Source organism: Mytilus galloprovincialis, chromosome 2 (assembly GCF_965363235.1).
Source record: "Mytilus galloprovincialis chromosome 2, xbMytGall1.hap1.1, whole genome shotgun sequence".
NCBI lineage: Eukaryota > Metazoa > Mollusca > Bivalvia > Mytilida > Mytilidae > Mytilus > Mytilus galloprovincialis.
This window is the reverse complement of record NC_134839.1, coordinates 39,166,196-39,188,340: the sequence shown is the minus strand read 5'-3', so window position 1 is coordinate 39,188,340 and position 22,145 is coordinate 39,166,196. Positions and strand designations below refer to the sequence as shown.

The 22,145-nt window shown below is 32.5% G+C and overlaps 1 protein-coding gene across 1 annotated transcript; it reads right to left on the bottom strand.

The window, feature by feature from the left end:
- Positions 1-276: 276 nt before the first annotated feature.
- Positions 277-20,735, bottom strand: LOC143063565 (uncharacterized). The gene is made up of 11 exons (XM_076235775.1): positions 20,536-20,735; positions 14,664-14,863; positions 13,925-14,345; positions 12,615-13,015; positions 12,016-12,130; positions 11,725-11,834; positions 10,473-10,711; positions 6,964-7,193; positions 5,299-5,382; positions 4,821-4,942; positions 277-3,327 (listed from the first exon to the last, which is right to left on the bottom strand). The coding sequence occupies exons 1-11, from the start codon at positions 20,606-20,608 to the stop codon at positions 2,386-2,388; spliced, it is 2,937 nt and encodes a 978-aa protein (XP_076091890.1). The 5' UTR covers positions 20,609-20,735; the 3' UTR covers positions 277-2,385.
- Positions 20,736-22,145: the final 1,410 nt, after the last annotated feature.

Genomic DNA, 22,145 nt, shown 5'->3' with positions numbered 1-22,145 from the left:
GCCATCATGGTTGGTTAGCCGGGTCACCGGACACATTTTTTTAAACTAGATACTTCAATGGTGATTGTGGCCAAGTTTGGGTAAATTTAGCCCAGTAGTTTCAGAGGAGAAGATTTTTGTAAAAATTAACGACTACGCCAGACGCCAAGTGATGTGAAAAGCTCACTTGGCCCTGCCAAATACGGCTAAGGTAATCTATTCCTGGAATATTCCTGATTGATGGTTCAGACCTACATACCTCTACAGTTTTTTTTTACATACAATGATAATCTAATCTTTAGGAATTATTTTTTAATATTAAAACCAAGTATATAATAATGTATCATGATTTAAATTGCCAATCTCTATAATTATTACCGTGATCAACAAATATTGATGACATTAAACATGTTTTTACTCCTCTATGTCTTCAAATAAAAACTCTTATCGTGATCAACAAATATTGATGACATTAAACATGTTTTTACTCCTCTATGTCTTCAAATAAAAACTCTTATCTATCATCATGAAGGGGCTGAACAAGTTGCATGATTTATGAACTATGAAAATGGTCAAAAAAAATATATATTTGGGTTTATCAGCAAAAGTTATCCAAGTTACTCAAGCAATTGACATTTTAGAATCTGAAGACTTCCGCACTTCTGAGTAATTAATATTTTAAATAATTTCAAAAAATGGCCAACAACATATTAAACAGTGGAAATTACCCACAATCCTTCAGAATCTGAAAGGGCTAATTCACTTTCTTTGTGTGATTCAGTTAGAATTAAATTCATTTTTAATCTAAATATTTAGATTCTAAAAATTACAGGCTGCAATTTCATTAAATTTCAGAAGTTATATATACTTTAGGCCACGGTTTTTTAATTTGTTGGTTTATGGATTTTCCCCATGAAAAAGTCGGGTCGGTCGGGAAAAAAAAAAGAAAAAAAATCATCTTTGAAGACAAAAAAATATGCAAAATCAATATATATTTCACCTTTCTAGCAATATGTTTGTTATGCTATTTTATCATCATTTCTAAAATTTTAGTTCGATGAAATATTATTGCTCAGCTGTTATAAACTACGCATGACATTGTCTAGTAATTTACAGTAAAAAAAAGGGGATGCACGGACAAAGACGAAATTAAATCATCATTTCAGAAACAAGAAAAATAGATTCGCGTAGCTAATTCCAGAAAACTTGGTAAATAATGATCTTCAAGCACGAAAACTGATAAAGAAAAAATGCATAAACGTCGTACGAAAATAAGTTTCAACACACGTGTCAAAAACCTAATAGAATCGTCCACTGGAAAAACGATATCGGGTTAATCTGTTGTCTTGCATTCCCGTTTTTTTATCCAAATGAACGACATTTTTTTTATTACCTATAAAAACAAGAAAATTCCTAATGATTTGTTAATATTCAGTTCTTTAATTTGATGCCTTCACCCTGTCCACATTTGGACAAGTCTATTTCTATGAGATGATGCATCTTACGGACTGATGACAAATAAGGTAAACAAACTTATTGTGTAATTGGTTTTAAACACAAGTTTCGTTCCCCAAAATTATTTGCGCAAACGACATTTCAAGGTCAGTTATAATTGATTTGTCTATATTTAGAAACGTAAACTGGAAGGTTTTTTTTCACACCAGAAAGTGTTGTCAATTTTGTTAGTGATTAATGCATTTCATTTCAGGAAAAAAAATATTTTAATTATTTTTCAGGGATAATGCATTTGTTAAGGTCGGCGGGAATAAAAAAGCGTGAAAAGTGAATTTTATTTTTATTCTGGAAATCAGCAAAATCGGGTCGGCGGATCCGTAAACCAATAAATTAAAAAATCCTGGCCTTAGTATGAGAATTTAAACTTGTCTACCGAATTCTTTTTGCCAAAATAAAATCGGTTTCGTCTAGAAAATACATAATCAGTGATAATATGACCTTTTATAAAAACCAACAATGTTTAAAATATAAGAAACAGCAGTTTCTGTATAGGCTATAACAAAATGAAACCCTTAAATCTCAACCCCTCTCCCCATACTTATTTTTTTCATAGCAAAAAATCTGTCTTCTTTCTTTTAGCTACAAACTTTCCTAAAATATGCCCAATAAAAAAATTTAGATGTGAACCTAGGTTTTTTTTCTTTCATGACCATATAAAAATATCATAAAATTAGATGAAACGCGTTTAAAATACATGGTATAATGAGATCCAATGCAAAATCCAAAAACAATATGTCCAACTGTATATGAATTATATATCTGTAAATACAACAAAAAATATCTAATAAACATTATAACAAAAACCATCTGTTTGTACCACAACAAAAAGTCTTACTTTAAAAGTAAACTGTTCAGTAAGTAAACAAACAAACAAATAAAATTTCTGTTGTTTTATAAAGGTGGTAGTTCCTGTGCATCAAAAAATTTCTCGGCCAACTTGAGAGTAAACTTCTTCAGGTAGTGATACACACAGTGGAACTCTCCTTGGCCTGGAGGTCCTGATACATCTACCATAATCTCTGCTCGGTTGTTTAAGATAACGGATTTCATTATAATCCTCATCTCCATGATTGGGGACTTGTTTTCATAATGGTTGTCATAATATAGCCTTTCTGAAATGGTCTGTTCCAATTCCATACTATCTGTGAATCCACGTTCCTTTAGCATGTTGCCAATCTTCTTGCGCTCTGCCCAGATTCTACACATGATGTACGTATTCATATCAATGTAAAATTCTGCATTCTTATACAGCTCAGTCCTTGGGTCTACTAGTACTTCTTCTGAGGTTTCCTCCTGGATGGATGACTCCCCATCACCAGATTCCTCCACTACAGAATGAGGCCTCTTTAAACCTCTCTTTAAACTTCTCTCAGACATGGCACTGTGATCATATTTCCTAGACTTTATACATACATCTGGCATGTTAGTTGACACCGTTTCACAGTTGAACATCATTATCTTTTCTATAACAGTATACAGGAAACCCATCATTTTCTTACACCATGCCAAATACATATTTCCTTCTGCCTCAAGTGTTCGTAAGAGCTGTGGAGACAGTGCCGGAGCTTTAAGTTCTACAAGGAACTGATATTCTCCAAGCTTTATTCCAGGAATACTTGACAGTGCCAAAGTTTCATCGAACCCTTCTGGCACCCTGTCATCTAGGACATCAATAAGCGACTTGGTTTGGGCAAACTCAATTGCCTGCCATCTTTCTGCTTTGTATGCTGCAATGTTGAACTCCTTGATCATCAGTTCACGGATTGTTTCGTTCATGTTCTGTGTGACATTGTGGTCAAGAACAAAGGGATCCTGGATATTGATTGGTGCAAGCTGCAATAAAAATAAATAAATATCACAGCTTTTAAAAAGTTAATGTAGAACAATGTTACTTCCACAAAGAAGCAATCAAAGGTTGATGCATGTTTTCATGAAATTCTGCATACATATAATTTTATGAAAATTTATCAAAAATTCAAGTACTAATTTTTGTTACCTACCCTATCATAGTTTAAGTAATGATAAAAAGATTACAATAGTTACTGAATTTACAGTCTATATCTTTGAAAGCAGAAAGATGTTTATAACAAATTATATTTTCAATAATCAGAAATTGATGTATTGAGTCAGCGTGTGATAATTCTAATTCATATTTATGAATCTTGGTTGTTTTTCTTTTGTTTTCATCGTCTCATAACAGTAGTATAAACATAAATGAGCAAGTGAATAAAAACTCATTTTTCAATTTTCATGATTTTCAGTTGTATTTCAAAAATATGTCAAATAATTTAAAATGAAGTCTCATAAAAAAAATACGTCACTGGCTATTTAGCAAATCAATTATACTTGTTTCCTGGTTAGCCAATACTATATATCAAACTAATTATTCAAGTCTTTTTTGTTTGATTTTGGTTTTCTACCATCAGTAGTCAGAATAAACATACAGAAAACATAAAAAAGACGAATTCTACAATCTTAATTATGGATTTCTCCAATTCAAAAGTTGTCCTTAAGTAAGTTACTCTATTATAACTTTAAATAAATTTGTTCTATAGTTAAAACTTGATAAAATTATAATGAAATATTAAATACATAAAATCAACTATTTACCTGTAGAAATTCTCAAATAAACAAGTTTTTTATTATTTTATTCAACATTTTTTTGAAGAGTTTGTTTTATTTATATTTCTAGATTTAGACATTTGTTATCGGAACTACAATATGAGTCAAAAACCAAAGTATGATACATCTACAATAAGCATATAACTATATGCAGCCCATTCCATCATCCCAATATTTGTCAAATGTGTACAAATAGTTATAGCCTGATTAACATGTATCTCTGTACACAATAAAGAGACACATGTTCAGGACAAAAAAAAATAGATAAGAAGTGTACTGTACGATTTACAAAAGCATACCTGTTTCTACATATGTAACAAGTACACTATGTTACACATGCCAGGTGTATAAAAGACTTTAGGAAGGTGTGCAATCAAATTTTGAAAAAGTCTAAATACCCAATTTTGCATATGAAGTTAGCACACATTTTCTACATACGCATCAGGTAGATATGCCAAAAATAGAACAGGGAAATTCCATATGTGTACAAATTTAGTTCTTAATGCCAAAATCCTGTTGTAATGCATGTGCAACTGTACACATTCACACCATGCTGACAGGATAAGGAGGATAAAAAGAGGAGGTGTGTACAACAAGCAAAAATAATAAAAAAGCCATTTTCATCAAAGTCCTAGTTATGTTTAACATGTGCCATAGTACACAAATGGCACATGTTTTCAAGGACTTGCCATGGCCTATTTTACCTTCATGGTGTTATCAAGAGTAATCTTAGCTACGGGTAAAACTGAACCAGTCCGGATTGATAATGCGTTTGCCTTGAAATCAAAGTGTGAGAAGAACTTGAAGAATCCAGCTAACAGCTCCTCTGTAAAACAAATAGTTAGTGTATGGTCTAAACAAATTACTTATGTACATCGTCAATAGTAAACCTCTCAATAATACAATGAAGTTATCATAGTTTGTTTATCTCATTGTTAAATCTGTAAGTAATAATGGCTTACTATCAAGGATGCACTGTTGGGATTTGCAATATGAAATGTGTTTTAATTTCAATTATTTTCTATCATAATTTTTTCATTCTTTATGAATAAATTTTGATAATTTAAACTGACTGCTTTTTCAAGTCAGCTAAAAAATAAGATAAAAACATCCTTATATGTTTTTACAAAATCTGTTTCTCTGCATTTAAAAATACTACTTAAACATATATAAGATATTTACCACATGTTTGGACATTGTGGGTAGGTGGGATAAAGTTGGATCCCACAAAAGAGCAATCCCATGGGCCTATTATAGTCTTGGTTGCTGAAAAAAATCAATACATACTTATACATGGACTAATACATTGCATTAGCCTTTCCTTTTCCCTCCAAAAAGAATAATGAGCTGTAATGTCATCATTTAGCCTATATACATATATAGTTACCATTCACTCAAATTAACCATTAAATTCAAGACTTGTATTCATGGCTGAATGCAACTTGAATTTAAATAAAAACAAGAATGTGTCCATAGTACACGAATGCCCCACTCGCACTATCATTTTCTATATTCAGTGGACCGTGAAATTGGGGTCAAAACTTTAATTTGGAATTAAAATTAGAAAGATCATATCATAGGGAACATGTGTACTAAGTTTCAAGTTGATGTTACTTTAACTTCATCAAAAACTACCTTGACCAAAAGCTTTAACCTGAACTTCGCACTATCATTTTCTATGTTCAGTGGACCATGAAATTGGGGTCAAAACTATAATTTGGCATTAAAATTAGAAAGATCATATCATGGGGAACAAGTGTACTAAGTTTCAGTTGATTGGACTTCAACTTCTTCAAAAACTACCTTGACCAAAAACTTTAACCTGAAGCGGACGGACGAACGGAGGCACAGACGGACGGACGGACGGACGAACGAAGGCACAGACCAGAAAACATAATGCCCCTCTACTATCGTAGGTGGGGCATAAAAAGAGGGACTCTTCCAAGAAGACTTGTGTCCCCTAATAATATATGGTAATTTGATTGTGACAATTACATTTTAAAACTTGGTTTACATTTGTTATCTGATTTATCTCCCTTTGGTCACAACAATAATTTAAGAATAGAATGTTAATTAATTTTCTACTGCAAGTTGAACAAAACCATTTTGATGAAGATAACAATTTTAATGTACAAATAACTGAGCAATTAATAGAAAATTTGAATTTCCTAACTGATATGACTAGTAATTGTCTGGGTAAATAAGAATAATTTAATTTTGGATGTAACGCGTCTTCTGATTGGCTGACGTTATTTTGTTATGAGCCCATAGACATAATTTAGTCATGTGACCGTGACGTCATCAACGTTTTTTCATGGTTTTCTACCGTTTAAAATGGAATTTAGAATTAAATTATAAGAAATGACTGTAATATTTTTTCTGTCTATTCGAAATAACATAAAAAATGTGGTGCACACTGTTAAATAACTCGCTACGCGCGTTATTCAGGGTGCACCAAATTTTTCATGTTATTTCTTCATAGACAGAAAAAATATTACAGTCATTCCTTAAATAAAGTCAATGAAAGTAGCAATATCAGTTCAAGACTGTAATTGATATTACACATGTAGTAAAGTAAATTTCCACCAGCTAGTATTATTAAATTTCCTCTCAAATCCTCCTTGTTTATTCATTTTTTTATTGAATTTTTTTTATCTTTATAAAAAACTTTGGGTAAAAGCTCAAAATATTTGATGTTCAGGATACCCTATACATATATTTTATTTGACCCTAGTGAATTTGCACAATAAATCTGCAAGAGTTGGCAAGCCAAGTTTTATCCTCATATTACTTGCAAAATTTATCAAACAGGGACTGGATGATAGGTTAAGTAGCTACATTACTTACATGATAAATCAGCTAGTGACTGGATGGTAGGTAATGTCACTGGGTTAGTATTCTGTAGATAGTAGACCACCATTAGAGTCAAGGCATAATTACTCATTCTGGGTCCAGTCTTTATATTACCAGCCAGATGTTTTAGTCTACCCCAGTAGCGAACAGCATAAACGAGGGGCTTTATGCGAGGATCATACTGGCTAAGGGCCTGAAGAAGCCTGGTGTTTTGTAGGGCAAGTCTGTAAAGAAAATTTAGAAATGTAAAATATAAAACATAACAATCCCATTAGATATGCTTAGAATATCTGCAATGTAATAAATAAAAATTTCTGAACAATAGATTTCACATAACAACTTTATTACATGCATTTGGTTTATTTTCAACACACAGACATGAATACTTCAAAAACTTGTGCTGACTTACATCATTCAACATACTGAAAATTTCTAGATGAAGGTGTCTGCCAGATATGACCAGATGCTCCGCAGGGTGCAGCTTTATACGACTGCAGAGGTTGAACTCTGAACGGTTGGGGCAAGTATGGACACAACATTCAAGCTGGATTCAGCTCTAAATTTGGATTGTGATTAAATAGTTGACACAGCATAGGTTTCTGACACAGAATGAATGTGGTCTTTTTTTTTGCCTTTGAGCAATTCACTATGCTGTTGAATATTAATCCTCTCAAAAAAATGTTTGAAGAAATTTTCTTTTTATTTATGAAATCTGAAATGAGAAAAATTTACCCCCCCCCCCTTTTTTTTCACATCCCCCTTTCCCTTTTTCCAAAACTGATCTCAATTCAAATTTCTAATGGAGTTTGCAACAATAACTACTCATTTAAATACATCATAAAATATTAAAATGTAATATAAAGTGCTTGTTATCACTGAATGGTAAAGATTGTTTTAATTTATCAGTTGGTAGTAAAAGTGAATATACATTGTATATTGTATAAAACAAAGATTTAAGTTGATTCAACTACTATTCTGGACAAAGAAAGATAACTCCAATTGAAAATTTCTTGCTATTGCACAATACTTAATATAATAATTTTGGATCCTGATTTGAACCAACTTAAAAACTGGGCCCATAATCAAAAATATAAGTATATGTTTAGATTCAGCATATCAAAGAAGCCTACAGAATTCAATTTTTGTTAAAATCAAACTTAGTTTAATTTTGGACCTTTTGGACTTTAATGTAGACCAATTTGAAAACGGGACCAAAAATTAAGAATCTACATACACAGTTAGATTTGGCATATCAAAGAACCCCAATTATTCAATTTTTGATGAAATCAAACAAAGTTTAATTTTGGACCCCGATTTGGACCAACTTGAAAACTGGGCCAATAATCAAAAATCTAGGTACATTTTTAGATTCAGCATATCAAAGAACCCCAAGGATTCAATTTTTGATGAAATCAAACAAAGTTCAATTTTGGACCCTTTGGGCCCCTTTTTCCTAAACTGTTGGGACCAAAACTCCCAAAATCAAACCCAACCTTCCTTTTATGGTCATAAACCTTGTGTTTAAATTTCATAGATTTCTATTTACTTGTTCTAAAGTTATGGTGCGAAAACCAAGAATAATGCTTATTTGGGCCCTTTTTGGCCCCTTATTCCTAAACTGTTGGGACCTCAACTCCCAAAATCAATCCCAACCTTCCTTTTGTGGTCATAAACCTTGTGTTTAAATTTCATTGATTTCTATTTACTTATACTAAAGTTATTGTGCGAAAACCAAGAATAATGCTTATTTGGGCCCTTTTTGGCCCCTAATTCCTAAAATATTGGGACCAAAACTCCCAAAATCAATCCCAACCTTCCTTTTGTGGTCATAAACCTTGTGTCAAAATTTCATAGATTTCTGTTTACTTAAACTAAAGTTATAGTGCAAAAACCAAGAAAATGCTTATTTGGGCCCTTTTTGGCCCCCAATTCCTAAAATATTGGGACCAAAACTCCCAAAATCAATCCCAAACCTGCCTTTTGTGGTCGTAAACCTTGTGTTAAAATTTCATAGATTTCTATTCACTTTTACTAAAGTTAGAGTGCGAAAACTAAAAGTATTCGGACGACGACACCAACGTGTTACCAATATACGACCAAAAAGTTTTCAATTTTTGCGGTAGTATAAAAAGCTCTCACACAATATAACTCATTACAATATTCCAGCTTGAATCTCAGGGCAGAAGGGTGCTAGTTGTCTGAAAGGGCACTTTAGCCAGTATCCCAAATTGTAAGGGCACTGTTTGGCAGTGTATTAATAACCTTGAATAATCTTAAATACATGTATATATTGCTAAGCTCAGTTGGAGAACATTACATGTATTTCATTAACCTTATTCAGAAATTAATGTGTTCCTGGTGTTGGTTCCAGTAAGATTTTTTATTATCAAATTACCATGACACAAAGCATATCATTTTCATGATTTTAATTGATGTTAATTTATGCAAACTGTGCATTTTGATCAGGAAAAGAATCCTTAGAAAATTCATTTTTTTATAATTTATATAACTTAATAATACAAGTCTATAAAAATAAACAAGTAGTTCTGAAAGATGGAGATAAACAAAATTGAATTTGTAATGTAATAAAATTATATACATTAAAATTACTTGTTTAGACATATAGTATTTATACCTAACTTATAATCATTTAAATTGTTACAAAAAAGTATTAAGAAGTGCACACCAAAGTGCTCCTAAGTAGGGAGTTTTATAAATATAACAGGTGATACAAGAGATGATCATATTATATTGATGCAATAATACATTGCATATATTACAGAAGGTATAAACAGTTACAATTATCTCTATCTATAATAAAATTGGCTCAGAAGTGACAGTGGAAAATATTTTGTAAAAATTTACAAAATTTCAGGGCAGATAGATCTTGACCATGTTGACCTGATAAACAATTTAACCCCGGGTCAGATTTGCTCTAAATGCTTTGGTTTCAAAGATACAAGCCGGAATCTACATTTTATCCCATATGTTCTATTTTTAGCCATGGTGGCCTTCTTGGTTGGTTGGCCGGGTCATCGGACACATTTTATAACTAGATACCCTAATGATGATTGTGGCCAAGTTTGGTTTAATTTGGCCCAGTAGTTTCAGAGGAGAAGATTTTTGTAAAAGTTTTCGGGCTAGGTGAGCTAAAATGGGTAAGTCAGGAAAATTTTAGTATATCTTAAAAGATTTAAATTGTAAGATATTTTGGTGAAAAAAGTCACTGAACCAGCAGGTTTCAAGGCAATCAGCAACTTACACACATAATATACTTTGATTGGATATTCAAATCAGGCATTATGTGCAACTGTATTTCTATCCTTATACTTTGTTCTAATGAATCAGTGAGAATATTTTTTGCAACCTAAATGTATGGATTGAAATATTTGTTTTTAACAGTTTCTGTTAAAAAGAAAGAAAACTTGTCAAATTATCAATTGGTTTTTTAATAATTTAAGCTTGACTGATTTATTTGTCATTTAACATATTAAACTACTCACTGATTGTCAAGGGACAAGTCACATTTGATTCCAGATGATTCATGCTTAAATCTGATGATTGGACAGCGAGTACTTGGAATTATCTGTGTGTTACTACAGGCTGGAGCATGCTCAATAAGTATACGGGAAATCAATTTGCACTTGTCCCCATTTGTCATGCCATCCACATCTGCCTGTTGTAAAGGTCCGCTGGTCTTTTTTAAAGAGTGCACATCTCGGGTGTATGGCAAGTCAATATTCTAATAAATAGAGAAATGATATTAAAGTACTGTCAATTCAGAAATTATTGCAATTTTTGAAGAACTGACAAACACAGGAGTTTATTTATTGTGACTTTGAAAAAATCTACTCAACAGTTAGGGGACTTACTTAAATGAGTGATTTTCTAAATCACTGATTCAAGTAACATTATTTCCATAAAGGTTGAAAGTAAGAGTTGTCTTTCTTTAATAATCACCTATTTAAGTACTACAAAATAATCACTAGAAGAAGTGAATTAATTTTACTGTAGCTTTAACAATGTTTAAATATAGAATACTAATGATCCAGGGACTAATTATGTTTCTAAACTTATCAGAACCAACATCTGTGTTGTCTAGGATGACCAGGTCATTTCAGGTGATGACCTTGTACTGAATCTAGTATAATGACATAAAAATTACTTGTTTAAGTATCATGCCTCAATTTCCTTCCAAAAAATCACTTCTTTAAGTATCATTATTTTAATAACCCCCACTAATTTCAACACCCCCAAACAGTGAAATTTTTATTGCGAACAGTAGAATTTTATTACATAATCTGAAAGATGAAACCTTAAACTTTACAGGAAAAATACTTCCACTGCTGGGAAAAATCTGTTAAGAAAGTATCAGTTCATTATGGAAAGCCATTATTATGGCATTTTTTCAACTAAAATAGAATTTGCAGCTGAATGATAGCATCAAAGGCATAAACCTTGATACTTAAAAGAAGCAAAAAAATCATTTTTTTTAATTTTACTAATGAAAAGATATTTTTTAAACCTATGTGTTTAAAATTTTGGTAAAACTACAAAATCCCAATTTGTGACAAAACTTCGAATTTGCTACTCAAATAAGTGATTTAAAAATCACTTATTTAAGTAAGTCCCCTGACTGCTTAAGGTCTATGTTTCAGTTATCAGAATTTGATAACAGTCAGGTTAAATGTATGTGGAATCCCTCTAATACTCCAATCAGACCCTTGTTAACAAGTTATTCAATCCAATACTTACAGTGCTTCGAACAGAAATTCCTATTTTGTCCAATCCTAAGTAGACATCCATGTCACATCCCTTCAAACCAAATCCATTTACAGAGGATCCAAACTGGTTCACAGTGACCCCTAAAAAGTAAATACTATATAATCATTGTCTTTTGGCCATGTGAATGTGTCTATCATATAATTTTCAAAAAAATAATATTCATTTATCTATACTTGAAAGGAATATATACATGATATACCTCTCAGCTGACCAACAACTAACTGTTTACCCCAATTAGTTCTAGAAGTATTTTATACAAACCAGGAAAGAAAGGTGAGAGAGCTTGTTCCAAGACTTTACATATGTAGTATCTCTGTTGTAGCTCTTCTGGGCTGGCTTGTATCAGATCCACTAAATATGTCATCTGTGACTGAATCTAAAATAACAAAATCAACTGTCTGATTAAACAGGATTTTTCTCAATATTGCAAAAATATAAATCGCATTTTAGTCTTAAATGACAAAATCGCAAAAAATAATGCAGGAAAAAATTTCTGAATTTACAGTATTCCTTTAATATTCAGTCTGTGTTCAACAACAACAAACAATTATTTGAATATGACAGTACACAGAGGTTGTTTCACTTTGCCTTTAAATAAATCTAAATTTGTTCTTGATAACTTTTTAACTGATTGATTGATGTCAGAGTAAATTTTTTAAATTAATAAAGAAATGTTATCAAGTCCAATAACTCTAGATCTGGAATAGAAAATGCCATAAAAAGGAAACTTGTTGGAAGTCTGTTAGTAATTATGAGAAATGCTCAATAGATAGATGGACAAAGCTAAAGTTTACCAAAGAATGTCCCTCCATCTACCTGCATATGATTGATTTAATCAGGATTATTATTTGTTTACTCACTGTGATACAAGTATTTTCATTGCATTTCTTCTTTAACTCAACAATAGTAACAGGCAGAGGATCCTGTGGGTCGTCAGCTCCTTTTCCTTTCCTTGCTTTCTTCCCCATACCTGGCAGAGATGGCATGCCTTTCATTCTTTTAGTACCCTCACCAACTTTAAGATCAAAAATGGATTTTGGTGGTCCCAGAGGTGTAGGTGGGTCTCGACCAAAATTTCCATAATTACCACCTGAAGGTCCTGGATAGCCACCTGGGGGACCTCCTCTTCCACCAAAATCTGGACCACCCCTTCCACCAAAATCTGGTCCCCTTCTTCCCCCAAAATCTGGTCCCCCTCTTCCACCAAAATCTGGTCCTGGACTATTTCCCAACAGTCCACCTCTTCCTCCACCAAATCTTCCTATGAATTAATAAGATGTAACATTTAAACATAAATTGCTGTCAAAGAGATATCAAAAACATAAAGAATATATCAAACAGATCCAGCATGGTAAATAAATAACTTTTCTATGCACATTATATATCGTGGTTGTGAACACTAAATTTGTTATCCACGACAAATGACCACTACACTCTTTCTAACAGTGACAAGGTACATACTTAGTATTTAGACCAATTTACACCATAATGGTGCCCTTGACTAAACAACAACCAAAGACTTTTGAAAAAAGGCAGATAAAAGCAAGTGAAATGAAAGTTTTGAATTGAAGCACAAATTTGCAGATTAAAAACCAAAGACAACAAGTTTTAAGAGCTTCTAAATAAAACCAATGGAGCACATACTGGTCAAACATTTTTCAAATGTTTTTTTTACTGAATGTAAAATATTTGGTCAAACATTTTTCAAATGTTTTTTTTTTACCTGAATGCATATTTTACAATCTATAATGAAATACTCAATGTATCATCCAATATGTCACTATTAAAGCAATGACTGCTCTCAAGTGTACTAAAAGATAGAGATCAAGAAACCAAAATTGTTACAAATTCCATCCCCAGAGCTCAATTAAACAGAAATGCACTGTTTGGACATACTAAATAAATTAGACAGACAATTAAATTTTCATCACTGTTCATGCTGTTGGGCACATGGCCATTAATAACTACTGTTGGTTTGCAGGAAGGATCTGGGAACACAATTTTTAAACTAGACATCACAATGATAATTTTGGTTCCAATTGGCCCAATAGTTTCAGAGAAAAAGGATTTTTGTAAAAGTTAACAGACAACGAACAGTGATGAGAATAGCTCACTTGACAGTTTTGGTCTGGTAAGGCAAACTTATTAAATGGGGAATTTTATAACAAACCTCGTCCACCAAATCCACCTCCTCTTCCTCCTCCTTCTATCCATTGCCCTCCTCCTCCAAAGCCTCCACCCTGGTCAAAATTATCATCCATGTAAAACTGTTCATCCCCTGGATGTCCCCCTCTAAATGGACCAGGCCCAGCACCTAGTAAACTAGGTAACTGTGGTTGCCCTCCAAATCCAGGACCAGGTCCCATCTCATTAACATCTTCATCCTCTTCTCCTCTGTTCCAGGGCAACATTCTGCTTTCTTTCTCTTCTTTCTCCTTCTCCCAAGGGAAGTAAGGTTGCAGTTTGAGCTCCCTAAAGCTTCTAGGACGAACGGTCAGCCGAGAGCTGTTCAGAATGTGTGGTTCATATTCTACAGCTTTTGTAGCACCTTCTTTAGAACCAAACTCTATTATGCAGAATCTGGCTGGCAACTAATGAAAAGAAAGCACAGATTATAAAACAGCAACCAAACAGAAACCAACAATGATATATTTCTTATTTTTCAAAGAACTCTTAAAACTTTCTAAGAAGTTGATCCCATAATAAAAATCAGCTGAACAGTTAATTTTTATCACAGCCTTGTGAGTCAATTTGTAATGAAAACTAATAGCATTATTCTATTATTGGCTGAAAGTGTTTTTTCTTGTTGACGATTGACTGAAAGTGTTTTTTCTTGTTGATGCAGCTGCTATCTTCATTGGGGTAAAACAAAGATTGATAATGGATACAAACATGACAAATACATGTACCTTCTTTTTCTCATGTGTCTCCATCACAATTTTATTGATTGGTCCAAAGTTTTGAAAATACAAAACTAATTCATTTTCTTCTGTCCGGGGAGGAAAACCTTTAACAAATATACTGCATTCAGCCACTCTTTTCTTTTCCAAATATGCCTGTAACTTTTCATTATGCTTCTTACCAGCCATGTGTCTATCATATTCTTCAGCTAAAAAAAGATATAAACATTGTACATGTTGTATATTTATATAACTTTAAAAAGTAAATATAACATATATAGATACACTTGTATATATACTTAAAATGAAAAGAATTTAATGCTGTTTTACTTGTACAAGCTAAAAGTCATGATCTGAGAAAATAAACCTTTCATACATCATGTACATGGCTCTTCAGTGTTCTCCCCAGGCCGTTTTAGTGCCGCGATTTTCAGCGCTATTTCAATTTCCCGCTGTCCTATTGCACTTACCGCAGCGCTATCCCACTCAACCGCGTCGCTATATTTTTTTTCGCATTTTTTCAAATTTCCCGCTTATTTTACTCCTCGGATCACGTGATTGACTAGTTTACGATTTTTGAATGAATTATTTTCGTTGTATTAAAGTAACTCCGCGGACCAGTCTAATAATCAAAGTGACGAAAGTCACTCATGGAAAGATTGGAAGAGTAGTTTGAATAATTTCATATTAAGGTATGGTGGGGACAAAAGAATTATAAAGCACTATTGCTGAAAATTCTTCTAGTATTGTGTTACCAACTATCCTTGTAAAACATAAGCTCTAGACCAACAGCTAATTATAAGAACTTTAAAGTGTCAACAAAAATAATCTAAAAATGTTGTTTTGGGGCACTTTGTAAGTTGAAACATAGGTTATATGACATTGAAGATTAGATGTTGTAGAGTGCCTTTTGATCAATTTATAAAGTAGTTTTCAGCACATGGCATTGAAAATGAACCTTTTAAACGTAAACAAATTAAAAAACTTATTTTATTGAAATGTGGATTTTTTCTTAATTGCAAAAACATACATCCACTACTTCATGTATTTATAAAAATTCAAATGACTGAAATAGACATAATGATCGATGGGGAATAAACTTATTTTTTTTGTTATAATTTAAAACTGTTTCAAGCACATTCATATATATATATATTTGTATTTCATTTTTTAAAGATCTTGTTAATCCTTAATTAACCATTTATCTTTCAGACATAATTTACAGATTCACTTAATGTAAATGTAGATCAAAAGTTATAGGCAATACATAAATCTATCATCCTTATATATCAAACATCTAATACATGCATTTGTGTATTCAATTATGAGGTCAAATATTCATTGATATTTTGAGGGTCTGTAATACTCTGTATAATTATGTAAGACTGAGGTTGATAAGTAACGATGTCCATTTTATTGACAGTTTAGGAGGTGGGGCATTGCAGTTAAAGGTCCACCTTGTCCCTGATTGTTTGATGATAATGACAGTTGTCAATCATCTAATATTGTATCAATACTCAATTAACTAATCAAAATGATAAAAAAAGCCTTCACATCAATACACCTTAATGACATACATTCTTGAATGAACTGCTCCAAAAATATACCCATTTTTTCACAGTTTATAAGTATGTTATGTGCACATATATGAGAACTATAGAGAACTATATTTCAGTGTGAATACATTTAGTAATAGTAGCTAACCTGTCATGTTGTTAGGGAGGCCAGTGCCTAAGGAGAGATTTAGAACAAGCTCCAATCTTTCCAAAAATGGCGTCTTTGAAAGATCAAAATAAACAAAGATTTCGACATTGACATCTATTTTTTCAATTAAAAGAATATATAGAGGCATATATGAATGAAATTAGATGAAAGGAATTGACCGCATTTCCCGACGACACTCACAAACTTGTTTTACGAACTTTGAACAAACGATGATTTTAAAACGATCAAACACCGGGGTTTGTTACAAATTATTTGCCGGGTTTACTATCCATACGAACCCCGAAAATGAGCAAGTCTTTGAAGTATTAATTATCACCTATTCAAACTTATAATTGTTTAGTCAGAAATTCTACCATTTGAAAACAATTGAGAGGATATGATTAGAAAAACAAACCCCAAGCTGATACGACTTGAGAAATTTCACTTTCTCGATGTTCAGCTTGGATGAGGCCATTTTAATATTATAAAACTTTAAGGTCAGACAAATGAGAAATCTTTATGCTAAAAAAATGTCAATTCCTGTCAAACGTCGTAAGTTAAACTGTACACTGCTACAGTGGGTTACAAAACCAAACAGAAGCTGACAATGACTTTATTGTTGGTCCTACATGTTCTGCAACATTACCTGTTAGTGCTAAGAAATCTTCACATAGGTAGTCTGGTGTAGACCCATCATGGAAAAAGACTTCTCCTTCAGTTTTATACACTGATAGTATGAGGATTTAATATATGAATTTACAATGGAGGAAAAAAAAGACTCTTCTTCTCTATCATGTGTATCCAGACAAAAACATTAACAAACAAAGGGGTACATTGTAACTATCATGAGCATGATGAGGAAATCATTACAAGAAAAAACATCAATAGCATAATATAATAAAAACACATCAAATCAATTACAAACAAAACGTGCGCCGCAATAAAGTTACTGAGAATTGTCAAAAATTACGCGCTTACCACAGCGCTATCCAAAAATCCTGGGGAGAACACTGCTCTTTCACTAATATTTTTGATTTCTGGGGTGTTTTTTTTATATAAATAGTTTTATAATTTTATATTTAATATATACATAATTGTATTATTACAAATGTAAATTATGTGCTTAATTATTTTTTTAAGATGTTACTATAGGGAGCCTCTAAACACCAAATAAACCGCTTTGGTGCACTAAGCTCAGGAAACTGCACTAAGCCCATGATTGGATGATGCTATGAATGAAAAAAACATACCATCGGACGTAGATTTTCATGAAGTCAAGATAATGTATCTGAATTTTTTAGTCATTAGTAGTTAAGTCGTAATTTGATTTTTTCTGTCATCAAAGGTTTTGTCCGACGGCACGTGCCAGTAATTAACCAGGTAATAAAATCACTGATCAATGAAGAAGTAAAGAAACATATTTTTTTTTCTAACAAAGCATCAAAGAAAAGATCAACAGCCCTTTTATTATTACTAATTAGGAACAAAAAAAATAATTTACTAGTTTAAAGATAATCCTTCAGAATTCATTGGATCAATTAACAAGATGATCAGACATTACACAAGTAGAGAAGGTGTCACTTTAAATATGTTAATAACTTTTAAATCTCTTTATATCATCGAACCAACTTTTAACATATTTTTTTTTAATATAATAATTTATCTTAATTAATGATCTTGGTACATATTTAACCTTTGCTTCATATCCTTAGTGCAGTATTCATAAATTTGTCAAGCTTCATTGGATTCAATCAACAATATGACAACAGGACACATTACACAAAATCGGCACGTGCCATATAAAATGTTAATAACTCTTTTATTTCTTAATATATATACACCAAAATTTAAATATATGCTCTTTTTCAAATCTGTATCGTACTGAATGACCTTGGTGCTTATTTGACTGGTCCATCATGGGCTTAGTGCATTTCCTGATGCTTAGTGCACCAAGGCGGTCTAGGTGGTGTTTAGACGTACCGGTTACTATACAGTGATAACAGTATCAATTTGACTGAAACTTTAATTGACAGACCCCTTTCAAGAGTAAAATCCTGCTTTGAAATAAGATCCCTTTTTGTCAGTGATGATTCAAAAATAGACCCTCAAATCTGCACATATAGTTATTTTAGGCATGAAAAATGTATAAATGAGTGTTTTTCAGTTTGTATTTGTGCACTATTACTAATGAGACTGCACTGTATGGGAAAAAAAGTTGTCTCTTTAGGAATAATTTAAGCCATTTTTTTTTCAAATTGGGATTTTTCTCCAGGGGAAAAAGCCCTTATTCTCCATTAATTTAAGGCAAACAACATAGTCAATATCACTGTACCTCCATGTGCTTCTTTTAGAGTAAAATGAGGTCTAAATTTTGTTTATTTGCTCAAAATTCAGATTTTTGGCTGTATTTTCCCTTTCAGAAGAAAATCATAACTTTTTTGTTTTAAAAGAAAAACACAAATTGTTTTTTGTTAAATAATTTGTAATTTCAGTATTTTATAAATATCCGAAAAAATTTATATTTTTTGAATATGAGTCAAATGAGTCTTTAGTAGACGAAACGCGTGTCTGGCATATATACTAAATTTAGTCCTAGTATCTATGATGATTTATTCATATTTATCAAATGTTCATGAATGTAGAAAAAAACTTCATTTTGTGCTGTATATTTATCAAATTTAAAAAAAATCAACTATCTACGTTTTCATGCAAATAGGCACACATAATTATAATCTTCTCGCGTAATCAAATCAAACGGCATTAAAAAAAAGGGGGGTCCATGAACTCGTTTTCAAGTTAAATAAGTTAGAATGATAAAAATCAGTCAAAAACTGAATATTTTCCCGATAAGTCATGGTTTGACGTCGCGAAAATAACAATTTACGTTCGCAACGTCATACCTCCCCTTTAACTGTATCGTATGCCCTTAATTGGACAGTTTACACAGCTTGCTAAACTTCCTGCTCATGGAAGAAATACAAATCTGTCGATATTTCAAAGGCAGAAATGCCAAGATTTTCGGGCTGGAATCTGTTATATAACATTGCAGGGATGCAGGCCCGGATCCATCTGGTAAAAGACTTTATAAAGACAAAATTGACTATATTTTCTGGGGAAAATCAGATTCAAGAAATGATGTTCATATATGAGATGAAACTCACTTTATTACAGATCCCTAGAAAATTAGTAATGTTTTGGGTTTACATGTACATGTTGTAGTCCAGATCAGTCAGGGGACTTACTGAAATAAGTGATTTTTAAATCACTTATTTAAGTAGCAAATTCGAGGTTTTGTCACAAATTGGGATTATGTAGTTTTTTTCAAAATTTTTAACACATAGGTTTAAATAATATCTTTTAATTAGTACAATTAAAAAAAAATGAACTTTTTGCTTCTTTTAAGTAGCAAGGTTTATGCCTTTGATGCTATCATTTAGCTGAAAATTCTAATTTAGTTGAAAAAATGCTATAATAATGGCTTTACATAATGAACTGATACTTTCTTAAAAGATTTTTCCCAGCAGTGGGAGTATTTTTCCTGTGAAGTTCAAGGTTTCATCTTTCAGATTATGTAATAAAATTCTACTGTTCGCGATAAAAATTTCACTGTTTGGGGGTGTTGAAATTAGTGGGGGTTATTAAAAGAATGATACTTAAAGAAGTGATTTTTGGGAAGGAAATTGAGGTCTGATACTTAAACAAGTGATTTTTATGTCATTATCCTAGATTCAGTACAAGGTCATCACCTGAAATGACCTGGTCATCCTAGACAACACAGATGTTGGTTCTGATAAGTTTAGAAACATAATTAGTCCCTGGATCATTAGTATTCTATATTTAAAGCTACAATAAAATTAAATCACTTCTTCTAGTGATTAAATTGTAGTACTTAAATAGGTGATTATTAAAGAAAGACAACTCTAACTTCCAACCTTTATGGAAATAATGTTACTTGAATCAGTGATTTAGAAAATCACTTATATAAGTAAGTCCCCTGACTGCAGATAACCGTGTCTATTTATAATGTTTATCGCTTTTGGTTACTTACCATGCAAAAGTCTTCTCATATAAAGTCGTCAAAGCAAAAGAATTAATATAGATATGCATGGCGTCATTATTTGTAGGACTGTTTTAGTGTTTACATTATTTTGGGTCACCGATAAATTTCTTTTTATACCTGATGATATTGTTGAGGTACACACGTCGCAGATGACGAACATACTACCACGGCTTCTACCTCGTGCAGGCATTTTCAATTGTTATGCACCTACAAAAGTGCAACAATTATATATAGGACTTGAAGGCCCTTTTTATCGATCGGGAAGGCTGGTTTGTTGCCGGCGTGCTTTCGCTTTAGACCGGAAATTTTTCTTAGTCTCAAATCCAAAGTATTTTTTTCTAAATCCAAAAACATTAAATTTTCTTATGCATATTGATTAGATTTTGATATAATGTCAAGAAATTTGTATTCAAACTTAAAAAATACGATATATTTTAGGACAAGTCTTGAATGGACGAAACTCCTATGGATTATACCCCGTCAAAACCATTTTAAATATATCTAAACACCGTTTTGTAAATCCGAATCAATGAACGTAGATCCGAAAGACCTGAATATGACTAAAATATATACAACTCAATAATATATATGTATAATGACTAAAAATAGTAACAATCAGCATCCAATATATTATAAGGTCATGACAACCGACCTTCACACCAAAAAAACTGATAAACACCAATTTCTCTCTCCGAAGAGTTGTCACCCGAAACTGAGACTACTGTGTTATAGTAGTCTCAGCCCGAAACACTGCTCACGGAACGTTCCGTACAGCCAAGTCATCAGGTTAAAACGGATTTGTTCATCGGAATCAAAATTAAACCATAGTTTAGGGCAACTCCAAGGCCGTAGCGCAAGGCCGTAGCGCAAGGCCGAACGAAATGAGGCAAATCGCCGAGCGGAGCGAGGTGAAATTTTTTTGAGCCGAGCGAAGCGAGGCAAAATTTTTTTGGGGGGGTTCGGGTGCCTGAAACGGGAGAAGCTTATTTCATTACTATGGGAGAAGTCAATGTATTTATAATAAGAAACAAAAAAAAAAAAAAACAAAAAAAATAACAGAAATGCGTTTTTTTTTTATTAGCTAGCCTAGTAAGTAACAAAACAAGTTTCACTATATCAAAGTTAATCTCTGTTGGTCAACCAAAATTTTCCGATTCTCCTATGACCTGTACTATCGAAAAGCTTCAACACACGTTCTTTGTCAACTGTATCATTCCTATGCACATGGAGCATGGCAAGCCCACAAAGCCTGTCACCACCCATTGTAGCCCGTTCCCAGGTTTTCAAACACCTTAAACTGGAAAACGATCTCTCACAACAGACTGATGTGACAGGCAGAGTTAAAAGTACTTGTAATATTGTGAAAACACTTGGGTATAAGTCTTTGTTATCTAGCTTAATTGCTGTCTGGAGGCTTCTTTCATCTTGCATTCCTACTGTCTTTCTTACCCACCTTTCAAGTTCACATGTTAATTCTTCCATGTTAGTTACGTCCGGAAATGCTTGGAAAAGGGGTTCAATTAATTCCGGTGTTAACTTGTCTACATTTTTTGGAATAAGGTAATATCCTAACATTTGGTTTTTTACCTCATCACTCCGGAAAGACGGCGTTGCATTTCACTAATGACGTGATCCAAAAATGGGAAAAATAAATTAATTCGCCAATGCTGCTCTGCAGTAGAGGCAGTTGCTGCGTTCTCCCTATGAACTTGACGCCCAACTCGCCT

Bases quoted from the DNA above. Each gene is read 5' to 3' on its own strand.
- LOC143063565 (XM_076235775.1), bottom strand. From the start codon at position 20,608: ATGCCTGCACGAGGTAGAAGCCGTGGTAGTATGTTCGTCATCTGCGAC. The intron at 11,835-12,015 runs GTTTGTATAAAA...TTTACTTTTTAG, and splicing joins TCTCTCACCTTTCTTTCCTG to GGGTCACTGTGAACCAGTTT. The intron at 3,328-4,820 runs GTAAAATAGGCC...TTTTTATTGCAG, and splicing joins CTCTTGATAACACCATGAAG to CTTGCACCAATCAATATCCA.